Source organism: Phlebotomus papatasi, chromosome 1, assembly GCF_024763615.1.
Source record: "Phlebotomus papatasi isolate M1 chromosome 1, Ppap_2.1, whole genome shotgun sequence".
Taxonomy (NCBI): domain Eukaryota; kingdom Metazoa; phylum Arthropoda; class Insecta; order Diptera; family Psychodidae; genus Phlebotomus; species Phlebotomus papatasi.
Genome location: NC_077222.1, coordinates 102,205,812 through 102,228,469, shown reverse-complemented (window position 1 = coordinate 102,228,469; position 22,658 = coordinate 102,205,812). Strand labels below are relative to the sequence as shown.

The 22,658-nt window shown below is 31.7% G+C and overlaps 1 protein-coding gene across 2 annotated transcripts in view; it reads right to left on the bottom strand.

Annotated features, from left to right (window-relative positions):
• Nucleotides 1-22,658, bottom strand: part of LOC129810176 (acetylcholine receptor subunit alpha-like 1) — a 58,678-nt gene that overhangs the window by 34,086 nt on the left and 1,934 nt on the right. Inside the window, exons 2-7 of one of the 2 annotated variants that reach the window (XM_055860493.1) lie at nucleotides 12,369-12,804; nucleotides 11,005-11,211; nucleotides 10,891-10,935; nucleotides 7,556-7,665; nucleotides 7,203-7,383; nucleotides 6,630-7,090 (exon numbers count right to left, since the gene is read on the bottom strand). In XM_055860493.1, the coding sequence (XP_055716468.1) occupies nucleotides 6,630-7,090; nucleotides 7,203-7,383; nucleotides 7,556-7,665; nucleotides 10,891-10,935; nucleotides 11,005-11,193 (986 nt within the window). In that variant the 5' untranslated portion in view covers nucleotides 11,194-11,211; nucleotides 12,369-12,804. The remainder of the gene's footprint in view (nucleotides 1-6,629; nucleotides 7,091-7,202; nucleotides 7,384-7,555; nucleotides 7,666-10,890; nucleotides 10,936-11,004; nucleotides 11,212-12,368; nucleotides 12,805-22,658) is intronic. The other variant, XM_055860494.1, reaches the window with a different exon arrangement.

The window sequence follows — 22,658 nt, the reverse complement described above, 5'->3', positions numbered from 1 at the left end:
GGACTTCTGAAATTGCCTTATACTGTAAAATCTTTGAGAGGTCTAAAATTATGGGAAATTAAGTGAGGACAAAACTGATTTTTTTATGAATGAGATAAAAGTGAAATTGCGGTTCTGGTACTGAATTCACAGTACACCATAAAAGACCAAAGAAAATATTTTTTCACAATTACTATCATTACGTTTACACTAGTTCTATTGCGGAGGATGCTTCTGATGTGCTTCTTTTCTTTTCAGTTATTATCAGATTGCGGAAAAACAAATACTCTTGCTCTATCACTACGTTTTTAGAAGCAACTTGTCAACTATATTTTTTCACTTGGTTCTGATTTACAAAAATTATGTTGTTTTTGAATATTAAGCAGTAATTTTGAGAACAAAATAAAAGCACGAGATATTTAATCATAAATATTTTACCAAATTGAACTGAACGGAACATTCAAACTAAGTTTTGCTAACTCTCAATTTTATTTCTTATTTTTACATACTTTATTTATTTTATTTTATTTTTTCAAAATGTTCCCCTATAGTTCATTGCAATTTATAATTTATTTTTGATTATTTTAATTTCATTTAAATAATAGAATTCGTGTATCAAATAACAATAAAGCGATCCCATAGAGAGAGTGAATTTTTTGCAAGATTAAAAAAAATAAAAACAATCATTGTAAATTGAATGAAAAGCTATTACAAAAACTATAAATTCTTTTGGCACAGACACTATCAAGATCTGACTATATTTTCCACAAAAAAAAGTAAATGAATGAGAAAATTATCAATTTTAATTAAACATTGTTTTTAATATCTTTTAAATTTCATTTACACTTCACATAAAAATAATGCTGAAAATGTCTACAACATTTATTTTCTTTTGACAAATTTCATTTAATAAAGAGCAAGGGGTGCATAAGTGGCTCTCACTCAGAGCAGGGGCCCATCAAGCCTAATAAAAATGAAGCTATTTTTCACTTTTCCTTGTAAAAATTTTGCAGATATTGCACCGCGACTTAAACAAAATTTCCTCGTAGTTCTTGTATAATTTTGGCGAACATTATGAAATATGTATTTTTAGATAGCTTTTAATGCACGATTTCGAAATATATCAGACTGATAAGTCAATTCACTTTAGGAAAAAATTTGCCAGTAGTCTTCAGTTCCTCCATGCAAAAACGTATGGAAAAATGAAATGTCGAGAGGCCCCTGCTCGGAGTGAATAGTGTGCTGTGCCGAGTGAATAGTGGCAAAATTGTGCCGATCGGTAAAAATTGACGGATTCGCACTATGTTGCTAAGAAATCGACAGATCGGCACAATTCGGTCAGAAATCGATATATCGGCCCACTTTGGTCAGAAATCGACAGATCAGCACGATTCGGTCAAAAATCGACAGATCGGCACAATTCGGTAAGAAATCAACAGTGCGATGCCGAGTGAATAGCGGCAAAATTGTGCCGACCAGTAAAAATTGACATATTCTCACTATTTTACTAAGAAATCGACAGATCGGCACAATTTGGACAGAAATTGACAGATCAGAATATTGAAGATGCCATGTTTACTTACAAAAATCGGAAGATTGGCACGATTTTAGCGAAGAATTGACGGATTTAAGTGTCAGTTCGCTTTTATGAAGTATAGCGTACGTTTAAGCTCGTGTAGCATTATAAATTCCCTACAGACAATTCCAGTGGTAAATTTTAATGTACTGCACTGGAAACACTAATCTTGTAAACTTTAAACTTACTTGAGGCAAACCGGCATGAAATTGACAGATCGTACTCGAGTGAATCATGAACGGCATAGTTATCTACCCCTTGATAAAAAGTTATTTCAAATTTTCCAAAACCACTGCGAAGTTTTAAACATGCACTAAACAAATAGAAGATTTTTCATTCAAGCATAAAATTATGGAGAAAAGTTCTTCCTGAACCTTCTCTTATTCGAGTTGAGGAAAATCTTAGTAAAAGCAAAAGATAGCCCAATTGTAGTCATTTTCGAAAATTTATTGTTTCTCTCTAGAACTACACCAAACTTCAGGAGTTACGTAAAATCTACTCTATTACTCAAATATTGCGCTAAGAGAGCCGTGATAGCTATACATTTGAGAGTTTCCCCATGCTAGTTAGGCAGTTATTTCCTCAATTTTTAAATCAGTTTTTTAAATGCTGTTCTTTTGATATTTCTGAATTAATATTTAAGTGTTAAATTTCGTTTATTCTTTCCTTAAACCCGTAACTCAGGATAAAAACCTTTAATTTTGGCATTAAATACTTGATTTAAACATTTGAGCATTATTTGTCTCAGAATTGAGAGGTTTATGCCCTAGACACACATACGATTTAAGCCGAGAGACTGCTTAACGTTATTATAATCGAAAAAAATTATCAAATTGCATTTCCATCAATTTCTGACTAATCTATCTCTCGGCTTAAACTGAAAAACGGCTTAAGGCGTCTACACATTGAGAGCAACTTTCATCAAGAATTGCTTTTTGGAGGAAATTGTCTCCAATGCTGTTGGTGAAAAAGTCATAATTCTGTCAAAAATGCAATTTTTGACAAAATCTTCCGAAAAAGTTAAAATAACACTCCGTAAATGTTTATTTTACCCAGAAGTATTGATTCGAAATCTGTGTAAATATTATGTTTTTTTAAGTGTATTATGGGTTAAAGTAACCCTTTTTTATCTTAATTCTACCCTTAAAAATGTGTAAAATTAACATTAAAAAATGTTGAAATATTTTTATACCTAAAAAGTGTTAAAGTTATGAGGAAAAAAAGTTAATTGTACACCCGTTTTTTTCTCAGTGTAGTTATTGGGAAACTTATGGGAATTTACTCAAATTATTATTTTAATTATAATTACATTACGTTAATACGGTAATAATACGGTAATAATAATTACATTCATTAATAGAACATTTAAAAAAATCAGAATATTTAAATGTTTTATAATTAGATTTTGATAAAATTGGACAATTTAACTATCAAGAGAATTTTATGAAATCAAAATTAACATCCCTCTCTTTCACAATCATTTTGTATATGTCTACCCCACTCTTTCGCATTTAAAATAGAACTGAACTTATCTAGAATTTGTTGTGAGACTGAAAAGAAGAAGTACAAGGCGAAAGAGAGAGAGCAACATTTGCAAAATGTTTCAGAAAGAAAGTGATGTGAATTTTGATTTTATGAAATTTTCATGATCTGAAACGTGTGCCAGAGACCAATTTAAGTCGAATTCAGCGCAGAAAAATGTTAAATTAAAGTGAACTTAGAGCAAGACAATTTATATCAGGTCTCAGATAAGTTCTCCAGAAATTTGGTTACGCTGAATTTAGGTTTAGGTAGACTTGAAGTTAGATTCAATTTATTAAGATATACTTCGGCACACCTTTTAGCTCGGTAGAATTTTACAAAATCAAAATTCGCATCTGTTTCTCTCTCAAAAGGTTTGCATAAGTATATACCACTTTTTCAGTCTCAAAACTGTACTGAACTAAATTTAATTTGACAAAGCTTTTAAGAAAGAAAGAGAAGTGAATTTCGACTTAATGAAATTTTTCTGATTTTATAGGTGTACCGGACTCATTAGATTTTGATTTGAATTCAGTTAAATCTAAACGAGGATAAATTTAAATTAAACTGAATATAGACAGAGCTAGATACATATTAAGACGATTTTCGATCTGATAATTTGGATTAGATAAAATTTGAAGCTTATGCTACTGAAAAGTTCGCTTGAGCTTTCAAGATTACTTTGCATCTGACTTCGACAAAACAAAGTTAAATTGAAAGTAAATTAAAATTAACCTAACTTTATAATGCATCTGGCAAAACTTCAAAAAAAGAAAATTCATAATAAAATCAAAATTCACGTCACTTTTCCAAACTTTTTGCATATGTCTATCCCACTCTTTTAGACACCTTTAAGACCGATAAAATTTCATAAAAATCAAAATTCACATCCCTTTCTTTCGCAAAAATTTTGCACATGTCTATCCTATTCTTGTACTCTTCTTCTCAATCTTGTTTTGAACATCACGCCAAATTAAATTTAGTTTAGTTCAATTCTGTATCCAAAAGAGTGGGGTAGACTTATACGAATCTTTTTTTGGAAAGAAAGAGAAGTGAATTTTGCTTTCATGAAATTATACCGATCTAAAAGGTGTGTCGGAGACATAAAAAAATAATTTAAATTTAATAATTTAAAACAGATTTGTATTATGTATAATTAAAGAAAAAAACAAAATCCATAATTTACAAGTCATGATTAAGTCCGTAGACAAGTAAAAATAACATTTTTAGTCAAATTTTATTTTATTAATCAAAAGTACGTTTAAAGAAATCGATTCAGGGTTTTTAACACTTAACCAACTTTTTATCATGCTCGAAAAAGAGTTTTTTTTAAGCTTTAAAAAATACGACATGATTTCAGATATAAGTTCGTTATATAAGTAAAATCGATTGTCGATTGAAATTCCCTTGAGTCTTGGTTTTTTAAATAGTACAGCAGAGAAGCCAGCTGAAACCAAATTTTGTAAAATTTTTGCTTAATTTTTGATGTTTTTTAGTTTTCGGTTGTGATCTTAGTTAGGGGAAACTGGGGCACCACCAAACACGGAGTAGCACCAAACACTGCGATTTTTTAATCAGATATTCGACTCCAGAGGATAAGATCTATAGGAATTTGTAGGCACTATAGGGATACTTGTCCACTGAAGGAATGGTCGAGATAGTCCAAATAGTTTAAAAATAAAAATTAGTGTTGTGCTACGGGGTAGCACAACTTGTGCTACCCCGTGTTTGGTGGTGCCCTAGTTTCCTCTAACTGCCTCAAATTCACTTTAAAGTCCTTTAAAACAATATCATTAGTTTTTCGACACTTTCTGAAATATTTACATCTACAGGGCGCTGGAATCATTCAAGTCCATTTTTGTTTGTGTTGCCACGCCGAATGTCCGAAAACCGAAACTAAATCATCGTCATTAAGATGAAGAATTCGGTGATTATCTATATAGTCCGATTACTGTCAAATTTTGACAGCAATTGGATCAATGTGCGCTTAAGATTTTCTGATAGTGGCGCTGTGTATCATCCTTCGGACTTATTGAATGACCTGTGTAAACTACCGGTCGGATTCTTAGGTTGGAAGAATTGATAGGAAATGGGCTCTCTTAAGCAACTAGCCACCACACCTTCTAGTACCCAGCCAGATTCACCCGAGAGACCCAAATCCACACGTCCTTCTTCTCTGACGTTCTAGACCGGACTGACTCTCTCGGCTCTCCAGCTTGTAGGTACAGTGAGAAAGACCCTAAAGGCAATGACACCGCAATGGCTTAGAAGCGGCCCAGGGACGGATTGAATAGTAACGTTTATAACTGCCAGGATTTTTGCAACGTATACCATTCATTGGAAATAATAGGTTTACACCTGTTAGTCTCGTTTTGTAACCGTTTTGGAGTTTACTAAGGTTAAAAAAAAAACTAAGAGAAGTCTAAACTAAGATGATCTAAATTAAAATTATGACGAAATTAGATTAAGTAAAATCTAGCAGCTACAACTAGTTTTAAGTTTAATGACAGTATGTTACCCGCGTATCTAAAGGAATTATTTAAGGATCTCTGTAGAGAAATTCTGTATCAGTGGCAATGTCTATGACAAATTTAAACATTTTTTTTGGTTGAATTCGGGTAAACTATTCAAAAATGCGATTCATATCAATCTCTAAGAGTCTCATAGAGCTCTTTTCTACCAGCGTTTGGTATTGCCCCGCTCCCAATTTTTACCACCGTAAATACGGGTGACTTTGTCCCCTGCGGGATGACTCTGACACCCTTCTGTTCGCAAGCTTTTCTTAAGCTTTAGAACTTAAAAATGGTTTACCGATCCGATCTACCATGGCTTATCGATGAGAATCGTTCTTAAACATTAGAATTAAAGACAAACTTACGAGCAATAGGGTGTCAAAATCACCCGCACTTACGGTATGACATTGCCAGACTGTTACAGAATTTCCCTACCTAGAGCTCTTATATACGGGTTCAGGGACAAGAATTAACCTAGCACCCGGTCCCTTCTTTGAACCAGATACTACCTTTGGTCTGCACGCGCGCACGTTGTTTTAAGTGCACGTCTAATCACTGACTATGTCTCTCTATCGTTCTATGTTATCTTTCAGTTAGTACCCTCTTTCTATTAGCAATCGCCTATAAGTCCAAGGGTATGAAATCCGAAATCACGTATGCGTTCAAGAAGGAGGAAAAGGTGATGCTGTGATGTTGTCGCATCATAACACAGGGGTAGACCATCTCCATGGATAAGTGGGTGACATTAAAAGATGTTAAATGTTCAAGTGGTAGCCGAGTCCGACAGTCGATAACTCTGATCTTAAGATAATGTAAAATCATTATCCATTAGCCTAGCTTAGGGTAGACTATGTTCAAGCTGGACACCTAGGTTCACTTGATACGTATACCAAGTGCAATTTAGGTTAAGGTTGAATTTAGAGTAAACTAAATATTTGGCGCTGAGCCAAAACCTAATTATAAATCCAATTTTCGTAATGTTCAGTGTTTCTTTTTTTGTAATTTAATATTATAAATGAGATAACAAATGTTGTACTCACCTAAAATTTACATTTAACACGGCAATAGTCACCACGACGGACAACGTAACAAGCATCATTGTGAAGAGTAGGTATTTTCCAAGTAGTGGCACTGTGAGTGATGTTGGTGGAATAATTTCAGCCAACAAGAGGAAGAACACTGTGAGCGATAGCAATATGCTAATACATAGTGAGATTTTTTCACCAGAATCACTAGGTAAATAGAAAACAAGTACGGACAGGAATGAGATGCCCACACACGGTATTATAAGATTCACTGTGTAAAATAACGTCTTTCGTCGTAATGTTATGTTAAATATGATATCTGGATATGGTTCTTCGCAGCAACTATAGAACTTTTCATTTCTCACTGCTGGCACTTTCATTATATCCCATTCCACTGAAATATAGTAATCTTGGAGATCGATACCAATATCGATATTGTCTGAATCAGGAGCCTGTTGCAGATGTCTCAAATCGACCTGAACGGGAGTGAAGAAAGAAAATGCAAAGGTCCATTAGAAAAGGGGCTTTTGCTTAGTATGATACTCCTCAATGAATTTTTAAGAAAGCATTATAGATAGAGAAACTCACCATATAACCATCATACGTCCATGAGCCAAATTTCATAAAACATGTCTGCTCGTCGAATGGAAAGTACTCTACGTCAATTTCGCAAAAGGACTTGTAAATAGCTGGTGGTTTCCAAACTACTTTACCCGTATGATGCAAAATTGCTTTAGTCATTATTGTCACTTCATAATTTCCATCAGCACTGCAAGGGCACAGGAGAGAAAAAAAACAGGTAACAACAGATTAACCATAAGTTGCCGCATAAACAGCTCTGTGATTGCATAAATCTTTCATGAGGGAGCAATATATTATGTACTATTCAACTGGAAATTTGTAGACTAAAATAAAATTGCAATGCAAAATGTTCATCTTACTTGTTATACAGCACTATATCTGGTAGCCATATATGCTCAGACGGAACATGCAACGTATCAACTCCTCCATAATCATCTGGATTCCATTTTAATTTATAGTCATTCCATTCCTGCGTACATAAGAGTTATTTTAGTGTTCATTCATCGAGAAACATTATATTTTTAAATCGGTTTCTTTTTTTTAAACTCCGGGAGTAGTCGAACCACATAATTCCATGCACCATTTAATGCCACCCCTAATAAATTTGTAAATTTTTCAATATTCCGGCACTTCATAATTATAAAATCAAAATATTTGATCATTATTTCGTAATAAACTTCAAAAATATTGTATAATAATTAATTTAAAACATTAATTTATTAAGGGTGGTCAGGGAGGCATTAAACGGTCCCACTACCCTATTGCAATGCATTTTCCAAACGACAAAATTATCAGTCGACGATATGTTTGTGTTGAAAATTTCAGTTTCTAAATAAGTTTCTTTTTCCTGATACAAAACTAAAATATTATTTTAATATGATAAATTAATCTAATATCTAATAAACAGTGAATTATAAAATACCGAATTCATGTCAATAAAAGCTATCAAATCAGTTGAATAAAATTTAAATAATTACTTAGAATTTATAAGTTTTGGTTCAATAAACGGTAATAAATCACCTCTCTAATTTTTAAAAACTATATTTTATTAATATACAGGTTTTCAAATTATTCTAAAAAAAAATCTTTTGATAAACTCTAATTCGTTCTCTATAATTTCTGTTAAAAATTTTATATTTGTCAAATTGAGTTTCAAAAAGTGAATACTTTAACTTAATGGTTGATTTTTTCCCCAAAATATGGTATTTAACCTTCTTTTAGTTAGTGTGTAAAATCGAATACCCATTTCCGTACAGAATTCGCATTTGGTTCATTTCGCTTCTGGACAATTTGGTCATACCCGGAAAAATCTTAAGCCTGGTTCTCATAACGTCTTTACCGGAAACTTCGAACACGATGAAATTAGTTTCAATATCCAAAAATCTTACGAATAGATCATTTTACGGAAAATTGTGTCAAAACCGAAAATGGTTATTGGTTAATTGTTTTCCAAATAATTTTGTTTCCGGTCACTCAGATTAGGAAATTCGTGTTTTGTCATCGTAAACCTCGACAGAGAATATTTTTACCGTAATTCACTTTACGACTAAAAATATCATGCTACAACCTTTTATACTTTGTTCTTAGCCCCACTAGGTTTAGTTTATTTCATTTCCGTTAAAATTCATATATAACCGTATCATGCAAGGTTCATTACGTAGATCCGTATTTAGGACCAGGCTTATTTCGTTACTGGAAACTTCATATCCGATAATTTTATACTATGTTCAATATGTACTAGTTCCGGATATAGTATCAGATTCATTTCGTTTCTAGAAACTTCATATTTGATCATTTTCTATTAGGTTTATTTCGTACTAATCTGATTTTGTTACGGGAAATTTCATATCTGATGATTTCATAATAGCATCATTTCATACTAGACCCGCATTAGTACCAAGTTTATTACATTACAGGAAACTTCATATCCGATCATTTCATACTAGGTTCATTTCGTATTAGATCCGTATTTAGCACTAGATTTATTAAGTTACTGAAAATTTCATATCCGATCATTTCATATTAGATCCGTATTTAGTATTACATTTATTTCTTTACAAGAAACTTCATATCCGATCATTTCATACTAGGTCCATTTCGAACAAGATCCATATTTAGTATCATATTCATTTCATTACTAGAAACTGCATATCCGATCATTTCATACTAGGTTCATTTCGTATTAGATCCGTATTTAATACCAGGTTTATTTAGTTACTGAAAATTTCATATCCGATCATTTTGTATCTGGTTTATTTTGATCCAGATTGATTTTGTTGCTGGAAACCTCGTATCCGATCATTTCGTACAAGATTTGTTTCGTTCTAAATTGATTTCGTTACTGAAAACTTCATATCCGATCATTTCATATTAGATATATATTTAGTATTAGATTCATTTCGTTACGAGAAACTGCATATCCAATCATTTCCTATTGGGTTTAATTCGTGTTAGATCCGAATTTAGCACTGGGTTTACTTCGTTACTGAAAACTTCACAACCAATCATTTCGTATCAGGCTGATTTCGTTATAGGTAGATTTCGTCTCTGGAAACTTCATAGACGATCATTTCACATAATGTTCATTTTGTAGTATTTCAGTACTTAGTGTAAGTTTCATTACGTTACTGGAAATTCAACATACGATCGTTTCTTATAAGGATTCTTTATGTTCACGTTCATTTCCTTACTGCAAGCTTCATATCCGAACATTTTATACTAGGTACCACGTCGTACTAGATCCGTAATTGGTACCAGGTTTATTTCGTTACTGTAAACTTTATATCCGATCATTTCGCATCAGGTTGATTTCGTTCTGCGTTGATTGCGTAACTGGAAACTTCATATACGATAACTTCGTATCAGGTTTATTTCGGTCCAGATTGATTTTGTTACTGGAAACTTTATATCCGATCATTTCGTACTTAAGTCCGTATTTAGTACCAGATTCATTGTATTACTGGAAACTTCGTATCCGATCATTTCGTATAAGGTTTACATCGTTCCACGTTCATTACGTTACTGGAAACTTCATATCCGATTATCATTATTATTATTATCAATTGTGTCGAGGCCTAAAATTAAATTTGTCTTGCCCAAAAATGGGCCACGTCAATGGCAAGCGGACTTGTCGTCATCAAATCTCCTACTTCGCATGACGCAGGTGACCGATGATATCCGATCACTTCGTATCAAATTTATTTCAGTCTAGGTTGATTTCGTTATTCAAAGCTTTATATCCGAACATTTCTTACTAGGTTCATTTCGTAAAAGATCGGTATTTAGTATCAGATTCATTTCGTTACAAGAAACTGCATATCCGATCATTTCATTCTAGGTTCATTTCGTACTAGGACCCTATTTAGTAAAACGTTCCCGGAAACTTCATATCCGATCATTTTTTATTAGGTTTATTTAATTGATTTTGTTACTAGAAACTTGATAGATGATCATTTCATACTAGGTTGCTTTCGTACTAGGTTCTAAGTTACTAGGTACTAGGTTCTATAATAATACTTAAAGTAGTTTAAAGTAATTGTCTTGATCCCTAATCATTCATAATGTTCGTAATTTAAAAATCTCAAAAATTCTTCTTTTGTAAAATTAATGCAGAAATCGTTTATTGAAAATTTGAATTTAGAGAATCAAATGACCTTTCTCATTGATAGATAATTTTATCATTGATAGTGCTTACCTGCTCTACCCAAACATTTGTTGTCATGATTTGATTTTTCAAGTTCTGCAAATTAAAATTCAATTAATAATTTTTGAAAAAAGATAATGATTCTTTAATTCTGAAGATACTCACAACATCAATTAATTGGGACAGTCTCAAGCCCATTTTCACAGTTAAACGATCAGAATTATTGCCAACAGGCCGAATTAGACGATTATAATTGCTCAATAGGTCGTCGTACAGTCGCTTAGAATCAGGATTGGCCAGTCCAGTGGCAATTTGCAACGCTACGAACACAATTGTGAACAACACGCTCCCCATCTTAGGCCAGGTCCATCCCTAAAAAAGAATTCCATTTTGTAGCCCATTCCCCTTTTATGCTGGAAAATTTACCGAATCTTAGAGCTAATGATGTTTTTATTAATATTCTATAATTAGGATTTCATTCAGCAGGTAATTAAATATTAATTAATTTTCCTACAATACAGCTAAATCGTCAAGAAAGCATAGATGGTAAAAGGTTAATTTATGCTCTTGTAAGATTCTTCATTCTGATGTTGTCCCGAAAACGACATCTTGCAGTTTCCCATGCTTTAATGTAATTTAAATGCGACACACCCCTTTATGGAAAATATCCCTCGAGCATGTTTAATACAGTATAGAAGACTTTAATGTGCCACTGAAACTGAAAGATTTACAAATAGTTTCAGAAGAAATTTACATGACACATTCGGGGTGATTATGCTAAAAGTAATTCTAGAAATTTATTGGTTTGAAAATGTCCCTAATTGCATCGTTTTTTAATTATGTTTCCTTATTAACATATTTTTGTTCAAAAGTAAAAAAACGTTATTCATTTTATCAATAATAAACGTCTTTGAAAGGTATTACCAGTATTACCATTATTATTAAACTTTCTGAAATACAATAAATTCATCAGAAAGACGCAAGTGGCGCTGGCTTCGCATTTTCGAAAAAGAAAATTCAAAAATTAACGGTTGAAAACTGTTTTTTAGATAATACGACGGAAGAATTCTTTACTGGCTTCTATTGACTTTAGCTTATTCTAAGTAATTTTTAAATATTGAATTTATATTTTATTACGTGTTAAATGATCAACATCGATAGACAAGTATCGAATAATATTAGTAAGGGAAAGCACTCTCCCTTCGAACGTTCATGCTTTCGAATAAAGTGAATTTTCTTTTATTTTTCCTAAGAAACTACACATAATTATCACTTAATTATCAATAATTGATGATAAGCTAACTAATATTTAATGGAAATGTGTAAGTCTCTTAGGAAAACTAAAAGAAAATTCACATTATTCGAAGGCATGAACGTTCGAAGAGAGAGTACTTTCCCCTATATTGAATTTGTTGATAATTTCGGACCCATTTTACTGCAGCTTTTCGGAATATTTCCTAGTCTTTCTTCCAGAAAAAAAATAATAATATCATTATTGTTTTAACATCCAGAGAACAGGGGCTACTTACGGTCGATTTGCACGTCGGTTCATCGCCTGCGAGTGGCAGCCTAGCGCTCCTGAGAAGTCGTCTCCGTCATACAGATTTATTTGATACTGAGGACTCACAAAAGCCACATATCCAAAGGAAGAACTCTTCACACTATAGTATAGGTTATTAATTTTTTCCGATAAGCCACAGCCAGTGTTGTTAGCGATATTTTTTTTCGAGTTCTTGAGATGACTGAAAAAAGTTTCTCTCTAGCCCTCCCAAAGTCTTGTTTTCATCAAGCGTGGTTACTACACGACATAAAAGTTACACTTCACAGTCATTTGTTAGCAGTATGTTATCAAAACTATATAGATTAATTTATTTTGCTATATCTATATCGTCTGCAATTCATATCCATCTCACGCACAAATATGATTATCCTTCTGCGTGGAAAATTTAATTAAAACAACTTAATCTGTAAGAAATACGTATATTGCAGATAAGCAATTTAATTAGATTGGAAAAATTAAAATTTTAGATAATACTGTGTGCTGAAAAATATCTTGTATTGTACTAATGCAATTATTTAATTTCCTTAAAAAGGACGTAAAACTAAAAGAATTTTAATGTATGCATGTTTAATATTTCATACAGTTTAATGTTTCATACAAAAATCACACGGATATGCTATTTATATTGACCGTAAAGAATTCATATTCACCTCAAAATTTAATCATTAAAAATTTATTTTTACGAATTCGTATCTTAGATACTCATTTCCTATAAAAACTTGCAGTTATTGTTTTATTATTGCTCTCAATTCTCAGATAAATCCTTAAACTTTAAATCTCTAAAGTTCTCCAATAAGGACCTTTCATTTTCAAACATTAAATTTATTTGAGTCTTTAAGTTATAAAAATGCAACAAACTGCAGAATTTCTGTAACTTCAAAGCTTATTTATAAACCTTCAAATAAGAGGAACTGGGATAATTTGAATAGGGGTACCATTAAAATAGACTTTTCTCCTATTTTTAAATGGAACTGGACCTTATCATAATTTAATTTGGCTTCGCAGTTAGTTTGTGGAGATATCTTATATCATGCACAATAAAAAAAATTTACAATGAAAATCGTTGGTTTGTTTTTTAACCACGATAATTCTTGTAAAGTTACACAAATTATGTATTTCAGCAAAACGTGTAATCTGAAAATGTGTAATTTAAATTTTATGTAATTGTAAACCGTGTAATCAACTGGGAATGATTAGACAGTTGTGTATATTTTCATACATATTTCGTGTAAAATTACACAGTTTTCAAATAAAAGGTGTACAAATTACACAGTTTTCAGACAAAAGTTGTACAAACTACACAAATGTGTATTAGTACACACTATTACATGATTAATGTAAAATTTACAATGAAAATCATGGTAAAGCAGCCAAAAATTTTTTACTGTGTGGAAAAGTCCAGTTTCATTCAAAAATAGGAAGAAAAAGCCCTATTGCAATGGCACCCCAATTCAAATGTGCCCCATTGCCCCCTACAAATAATATATATGTAGGTAAGGTTGTACCAAGCATTATAAATTCCTAAACCAGAATTTAAAATCTGTAATTTAAATTATTATTCAATTTATTCAATTAATTTGTAAATTATTTAAATTGAGAAGGGATAGGGGTTTAAGCAGATAGGGTAACTTTCTGGAACGAACTTCCTAGAGAGAGGAAACAGTGGCTTATCTTAAGAATTTTTGTACAGTGATATAGAATTTTTATATTGTGCGATGATACATTGCAATTTTTTCTTCGTAATTGGTTCCTTAAGAGTACTCTTATAGTTTGAATCACGTTTGATTCTTTTCATAGCTTATTTTTTAATATACGTAAAAAAGCTCCAAAACAGACTATTCTATTATGAAGAAAGCCTTGCTGAATAATGCGTTTTGTTGTGTTTTGTTTTGGTAATTATATTCAGTTCAATATACATAACTACATAATCAAAAGAGATGCCAAAGCGTCCCAGCTTTGCTGAATACTCGAACTCACGAGATAGAGCTCACCGTGAATTAGTTTTTCTCATGATGTTGTGGTGCTTTACTGGTCTATTAAAGATCAAATTGATTCATAAATCATAAAAGCATTTAAAAATCAAAAAATCGGTAATTAACCGATTCATTACCATTCATTTATTATTCATTTTGAAAAAAGTCAAATTAAACCAAATCGGTTGAAAAATGAGCCCTACAAAGTGGTTGACCTTTGACTCCCAATAATTGAAAATTGGAAAGTTTCCCGTCATAGGTATGTTTGGACTAAATCTTCGCCTGAACTACCTCTAAAACACATCCGAATATCATTAAAAAAGCTTAAGACAATTTTGAGAAAAACCAAAAACACATGGTTTTTATAGGATGGGGGGTCTAGGGGAAAAAGTGGAAAAACGTCTAGAGATATTGCTTGAATTGGGGGTCGTCGAAGATCGCAAGTCGATATCTCTTACCGTTTTACCTCTAGCTCTACAATAAACTTAAAGTTAAGAAAAAAAATCAGAAAAAATATTCAAAATCGGTACTTAGCCGGTTCATTACCGATGAAAACCAATACAGCCGGGTTCAGAACATCAATACCTTTCCAAAAAATCCAAATTTAACCAAATCTGTTGAAAAATAGGCCCTCCAAATTGGTTAACCTTTGATCTTCAATAATTCAAAATGGCGAATTAACCGATGAAAGATGTTCAGACGGACTAACTTCATTGAGAAAAAAAGAGGCTACGATTAACTTTTTTTCCTCATAATTTTAACACTTTTTAGGTGTAAAAATATATCAAAACTTTTTAATGTTAATTTTACACCTTTGTAAGGATAAAATTAACATGAAAAAGGATAACTTTAACCCCCAATACACCTAAAAAGGGTAATATTTACACCGATTTTGGATCAATACTGTAGGGTAAAATTAACATTTCCGGAATGTAATTTTAACTTTTTCGGATTTTTCTCAGTGTAGAGGTTTAGTCTACTTCCCTAGGGTCACAAAAATCAAACTAACAAGCTACCTATCAGACGACATCTGAAAGACGATATCACGCTGATTGTCCATGCGTCTAAAGCTGGAAGCCAAACGGTTCTAGATAAAGACTTGGGAACTTCAGAGGACCCTTCTACAAGTCGACTTAAATTTGATGTGAACGTACAGAAAAATGGAAAATTCTTAAATAGAAACACCCAGGAATTTGATTTTAAATCTCATCCGATGAATGCAACTGCCCTATATCTGAATTCTTGATAACAGAGTGAGTTACGAGTTTTTTAATGAATGTAATTTAATTCTCAAGATTTATAAATAGTGGAAAAATGTGAAAATTATGTGTAAAAGATTCCATTATAATCTCTTGCAAATTAATATCATAGGGCAAAATTAAAACAATAAAATTACAGAGAGATTTAATTACAAAAAACATATTCGCAGAATATCAACATTAAAGTTCTCTGATATTTTAAAATTTTATAAATGACCATTAAACACTGTTAAAGCGGAAAATTTTGTAATTGAATTTAAATAGCAATAAATATTTGGTAATATAAAAAGTGACTAAATATTTAATTATCTCTTTTTTATATAATTGAGCTTTATTATAAATATGAGCATTTAAAAATAACTCGGTGTAGGAGAAAGCTTTTGACGCTTCGCACACACTCCAGTTTCGAACACTTTATATTTTTCCCATATTCCTTTAAGGAATGTGACTAATTTTTTTCAGGAAATGTGTAACCTAATACTGGTTATTAAAATATATTGCCATTAGATTAGATTCATTAAAGGAATACAGAAAAATATGAAGTGTTCGAAACCAGATTGTGCGAAGCATAGAAGCTTTCCCCTACTTAATTTCACTTTTTTGTAGAATCACACCTAAAAATTCCTAGATGCCTGATAACTGCCCCATCCTCCCCTATGCTGAATAACTGATAATTATACCCATCAGTTTACATTTTGTAGTTACTTTCTCACAATGACATAAACTTTAACTCTTCAAGAGCTTTTGTGTAAAGTATAATAGACAATTTTTAAGAGATTCTGAAAAAGATTCTTATAATAGTCTATTTTGTCTCAAAACAAAATGAAACAATGTACTCATTTTCAATCTAATAATTAAGTTATAACTTTGAGAAATGGAAAAAGTTAAATTATTATTTAAACACGTTGCAATGACAGAGGAAGTTTCTTGTTTGCAGATGACACACTTAACTAAATAAATTCACACTTCCAGGTTGTGAATTTCTCGGATTTTTGTTTATTAAAAAGGAAGGATTTCTTTTGAATGAGACTTGAAATTCAACTGGAAGGTTATTAAACTGCTTAAATTCTATTTTGTCATCACAAGTGTTCTTGACGTGAGATTTGAGTAATGACCGGAAGAGTAAATTCTTAAGTACTTAAGCTGTCGAGAAATGAGGTATTTTCATGTGGTAAAAGATATCACCTAGAATGGAAGAAGAATGAAACTGTGCAGGATACTCTGGAAGTATATTAGGAGCTTCTTCTCCAGATTGAGAGATCTTAACTCATATTAGTATGTGGGAAAATTAACTGCATGTATGCATAGTGCTCCTCTGAATAGGGTTTCGGAACCAAGGTAGAGATTCTTGTTCTTCCCGTGTCTTTGTCACATTAAATTTTAAATATGATGAGACATTTTCCCGATGTCTTTGTCATCTTGGAAATTAAATATGACAAGAAATTTTTTATTATATAGAAAAATGGGGTAGTTTTAGAGAACTATTTATAACTAAAACAGTAATTTCTTAGATATTAGGGCAAAGTGATATAAGTTGGAATTAGTGTTACAAGTTGGACAATTCGCTGGTACAATTTCGACATGGCTTTTTTCTTGATAAATACAGTACAAAATTTTTTTTAGGCACAAGGAACCAAATTATAAAACTAAAGCATTAAAAATATACAGAAAAAAGTACTAAATTTATCAATAAAAAAGCCCTGTCCAAATTGTACCATTGATTGTCCAACTTGTACCACTTTACCGTATATATTTGAAAATATACAAAGCATTTTCATTTCCCATGGACGAGTGTTAATCTTATTCCAAAGTTTTGTATTTTAAAAACTCATGAATGTAGGAAAGTATCCCATCGCACCCTACCACAATCCCAACCGCAAAGATTATAAATGAATACGAAATTTTATAGACTCACAAGATTTATAATTTAATAAACTTCCTTACTCTTCATTAGTTAAGTTTTTTCATTATTTTAAATTTTGACGTCTTTAAAAATCATTTTAATGCTGTAAGACAGAAGTGTGCAAGAATCGTTTGAAACCGAATAAACGTCAAATGAAACTTATTCGTCAATGGTCAAAACGCTTCCTGAACAAACTTATTTTGACGTTTGTTCGGTTTCAACGTTTCTTGCATACCTCTGCTGTAAGAACCCTCAAAACGTACATAAAAAACGTTCAGATAAAATCGATTCAAAAATTAACTCAACACAAAAATGGATATTAATAAACCATAGAGATTTTATAGTTAATTAATATTTATTCAACTAATAGTCTACAGTGGAAATATATTATTTCTGACTTAAAAAAAAGCAGTAACTGGAGCAAGAATTTGTGATTTGTGAGTTCTAAAAAATAAATTATATTTTTACTAAATTGAAAATTGCATTCTGAACCATTGAATTTTCCTGAATAATTCGTAAACGTGCGAAAAAAAACTTTTACTCTTAGTTATCAATAATTCAGTTTTAACAAATAACTTTACTAATAGTTAAACTTTTCATACTAATTATTATCGTATTCCAAACATTAAGTTAATTTTTTAATGTTGTTTTGAAAAGTTCTTTTAGAATCTAGACTTCAAATACTAAGCTAACCATCCAGCTAGTTCATTCGCGCGACCGTTATTAGAGCTTGAGGCCAAACGGTTGTAGATAGCGACTTCGAGTAATCGAATAAGCCCCATGGCTTTTTGAGTTTTCTCGAAAACACGTCGTTCGATTTACTCAAAAACAGCGTTGTTTCAGTCTATTTTCAAAAAAATAAAATCCATTGGAAAAATTTGTAAAATCTTATTTTTGTCTTGTTTTTTCGAATGCTATTGAAAATAATTTCATTTAATTCTGACGTCTTTTTATCTCTTTATTACACAAGATTTTAGAAAAGTTTTCTAAAAAGCAAAAAAATCTTATTGTTTTCTAATTAAACAAAATATAAAAAGTAAAAATTAAGAAAAAAATGGTTTTGATATTTTCTAAGTAGACAAGATGTAATCAAAAAATTGACAAGTTCCTTGTTTCAATGAAATTCGAAATGAGATTTTCGAATCATTTTCTAAAAGTCGATTCTGTCTAGATTCTCAAAATTGCTTGGGGAAATTTTGTCAGTCTTCGGATAATTTGTGACGTTTTATTTTCGCAAACGTTAAAAAATATCTAATAGGGGGAAGTGGGGCACCTTTGAATTGGGGCAGCTTTGAAATTGAGCTTTTTTCTCCTATTTTTAAATGAAACTGGACCTTATTATGATATAATTTAGCTCAACAAACCAATTACGAAGCTAAATTGAGTCATGATAAGGCTCAATTCCATTTAAAAAGAGGAGAAAAAAGCCTAATTTCAAAGGTGCCCCAATTCAAAGGTGCCCCACATCCCCCTAGACATATTCTTAACGAGAAATGTACTTAAATTGAACTAATCAGTATTGATATTTTCTGTAAGCCAAATATTCCAAAAATAGGGCTCAAAATTTCATTATTTTTTATTTTACATAATCCTTCCTCGAATCCCTTGAAACTTTGTAAGTTTAAGAAGGTCCATGAAGGCTATCTATAATAAAAATTTCAAGCCTCAGTCTCTTTTATTTTAGAAAATAGTGAATATATAAATTTTCGTTTTAACAAATTTTGCCTCATTCTCCCCTATTCTTTGCATAATACAGTGCTGTCTCTCTATATGCACAGTTTGGGTACTTTTTTTTGACAGTTCTCTCTCTGAATATGCACAACTTTTTTTGAAATTCCCAACGGTTTTTTTCTTTCTTTTAATAAATTAACATTTTTTATTATTCTAGAATTTCCCGTGTTATTTTAAATATAATATGAGACAGAAAAAATAAAATTAAGAAAATTAAAAACAAGAAAAATTAGTTACTTTGTCAAAATGTAAACAAATTGATTTTGAATGCAACCCACACAAAAGCTGTGCATATAGAGAGTGTGCATATAGAGAGACAGCACTGTATTGCCTAAAATAATCGAGTTTGGACGTTCTCAAGAGGGTTGCGAGAAGTGGTTACAAAGCTGGCGAAAAGTGGTAAAAAGTGGCAACGAAGTGGTTATTTTGCATTGTTAATAAAAATCATTTTTTTAAGTAGTCCAGCGTTAAATTGGAGTACTACTTTTTTTAAGAATCTGGAACCAATACATTCCAGCGACTTTGTGTCAAATTTGAGTTATCTTATAATGAGGGTTCAAAAGTTATAATTAAATTAATTGCACATTTTCCTAAAAGTGGCGTTAAGTGGTTACTCCACCCTAGTCATTTTTTTAAAAGGCTACAGGGAGCATATTTCTCACCCAATTTGGACAAGTTTAAGTTCCTTGAAAAGGTCACTGAATCCAATAGCTTGCAATGCCCTAGACACATTTACGACTTAACCCGAAAGACGGCTTAATGTAATTATAATCAAAATACTGATTAAACTAAATTTCCATCAGTTTTCCACTAGCTAAACCGAAGAAGCATTTTTTTTCTCAATATAGACTTGTAGAATTCCCCAAGTAAGTCATTATAGAATCAAAGGTCTTTTTATTTGCTTATAACGCTCTTGGTTCCATCACTGAGATTACTATAAGTAGAGTGGCGCACTCTTAAGGATCTTAAGAGCTTCTATAGGTATTTCAACATAAAAACATAAAAATCTCACTTTAAGTCTTTTAAAAGTGCACTTAAAGACTTGCTTAATACTTGGTTCTATAAGGCAGCTATTTTGCTTCTTGGGTATGCACCTGACGGAATTATGCACATACAATTATGCAAGTTTGCCTACCATTGGGAGTCAATTTGTTATATCATTTTTGAAATACCCCTGAAAAAAATTTTAATTTTTTTTTAAAGGTAAAATTTTTAAACGTTCTAACCATTTATTGAAGAACTCTGGCCAAAAATTTTAGGTACTGTTGGTTAATGCATTTCTATTAAACAGTTGAATCTTTTTGTTCTGACTACTTTTACTCCGCGCGAAATTCGTTCTAGGGCCGAATTATTCAAAAGAAACCCCCTGTGGGTATGCAAATTTTCTCGATACGAAATGCCATTTCGCTCGTTTTTTCGGTCCCGAAAATGTGCATAATCCCGGGACTGAGTGTAGTCAGAAACTGATGGAAATGTAATCTGATCATTATTTCGATTACAATTACGTTAAACCGTCCCTCGGCTTAAGTCGTAAGTGTGTCTAGGGCATAAGACTCTTCAGTTACAGGTTCGAGTATTAGGTAAGGCTAGATAAATGTCGTCGCTCGAGTCAGCAATTGTCGTAATTTCTTCATCAGAGGGGAAAGTACTCTCCCTTCTAACGTTCATGCCTTCGAATAATTTGAATTTTCTTTTATTTTTTCTAAGAGACTAACACATTTCTATTAAATATTAGTTGGCTTATCATCAATTGTTGATTATTATATGATAATTTAGTGGGTAATCTCTTAGGAAATTCGATCCCTCAGAATATAAACCGAACAACTCGCGAATGGCCAACTTTTCAGGAGAGCGATTTAAAGCTGAGATTTTACATGCTGATCAGGATTTTCAAGATTTGAAACCCATATAACTTTGGAAATAATTAACTTTTCGGTATAATATTCACCGTAAAGGTAAAGGGTGAGTACCCGAAAAGCAAAAAAACGAATTTTGCAAAAAATCGAGTTGTTCGGATTATATTCTGAGGGATCGATATAAAAGAAATTCGCATTATTCTAAGGCATGAATGGGCATGAACGTTCGAAGGAAGAGCACTTTCCCCTATCAGCAATTCTTGTAGCAATCTGGATAGTATCAAATTATACAAGAATTCCTAACCTATAGGTGACAAGTAAGTTACGACAATTACTGACCCAAGGGACGACTTGTCACTTCTTTTCAAACGTACTGAAATTCATATTTTGCAAAATTGGAAGAGAATGCCTAAAAGACAAAGTGAGTAAAGCGATAAAGGATACAGCATTGTGGAGGATTTTCTAGATAACCTCAACCCACCAACCTCAGCAGGAAAAGCAGCAGGAAATCTTTTCCTAATTTGAAAAAAAATCTATCCGGATTTGTCAGATATGAAGTGTGACAATAAATTTCTAAAAAAAAAATTGAAGTGTTCTTTAAATTATTCCCAACTCGTTTAGTGTTTTAATGGTTAAAAAATGGGTATGTACAAAATCGATCAATTGCAGAAACAATTTAATTTTTGTCAAGTGGAAAGTTCAAAAATGAATTTCCCAGAAAGAAAAAAGTGAAAATTATTCTATTTCGGGAAATGTAAATTTTGCATGGAATTGACTGCAATATCCATGTGAAAAACTTTTTATGTATGCACTGTGTCCACAAAACAATTATAATTTTTATTACACATTTCATTCTAAAAAAGGAGGGAGGGAGGGAAATGGAAGAAAAAGCACAATAAAACATTTGTTTCATAGCTCGTTGGAGTGGCCAGTGAATGCGTCACTAAAATCATCCCTGAATTTAACTATTTGTTTGTTCACATCACAATGTTTCGAGCACATCATAACATGAGTTTTTCTCATGTGAAAGGGATGGTATGGGGCTTTTTGAATTTAAAACTTTTACAGTAAACACCAAATTACACTATTGTGGTTGATTTTGATTAATCTAAAAGTCATGGATTAAAATTATTTTAGTTTTAGCAATTTTGTGGCAATGCAAAATGGATGGAAACGACTTTTTGGCTGACTCTTTTTTTTTGCCTGGGATAATTAGGTTAAAATACCAATTTTGGGATAAATTTTTAAATATTTTTGTATTAAATATTTTAAATATATTTGTAAAATTCCTGGGGTATTGAAAGTATTTCAGGGGGATTATTTTGAATTGGGAATAGGATTCAAGAGAATTATGAAAAATTCCAAAATAGTTCATTCACTGTGATTATGGTGAATTGAAGAGAAAGTTTCTTTAAACTGGAAAAGTTCAGCGAGATTTCTATTGAAAAACATCTTCAAATTGCCATTATAGAAACTTGAAAAAATATTTTCAATATTTTTATAAAATGGTATTACACATATTTTTCATGCTAAATT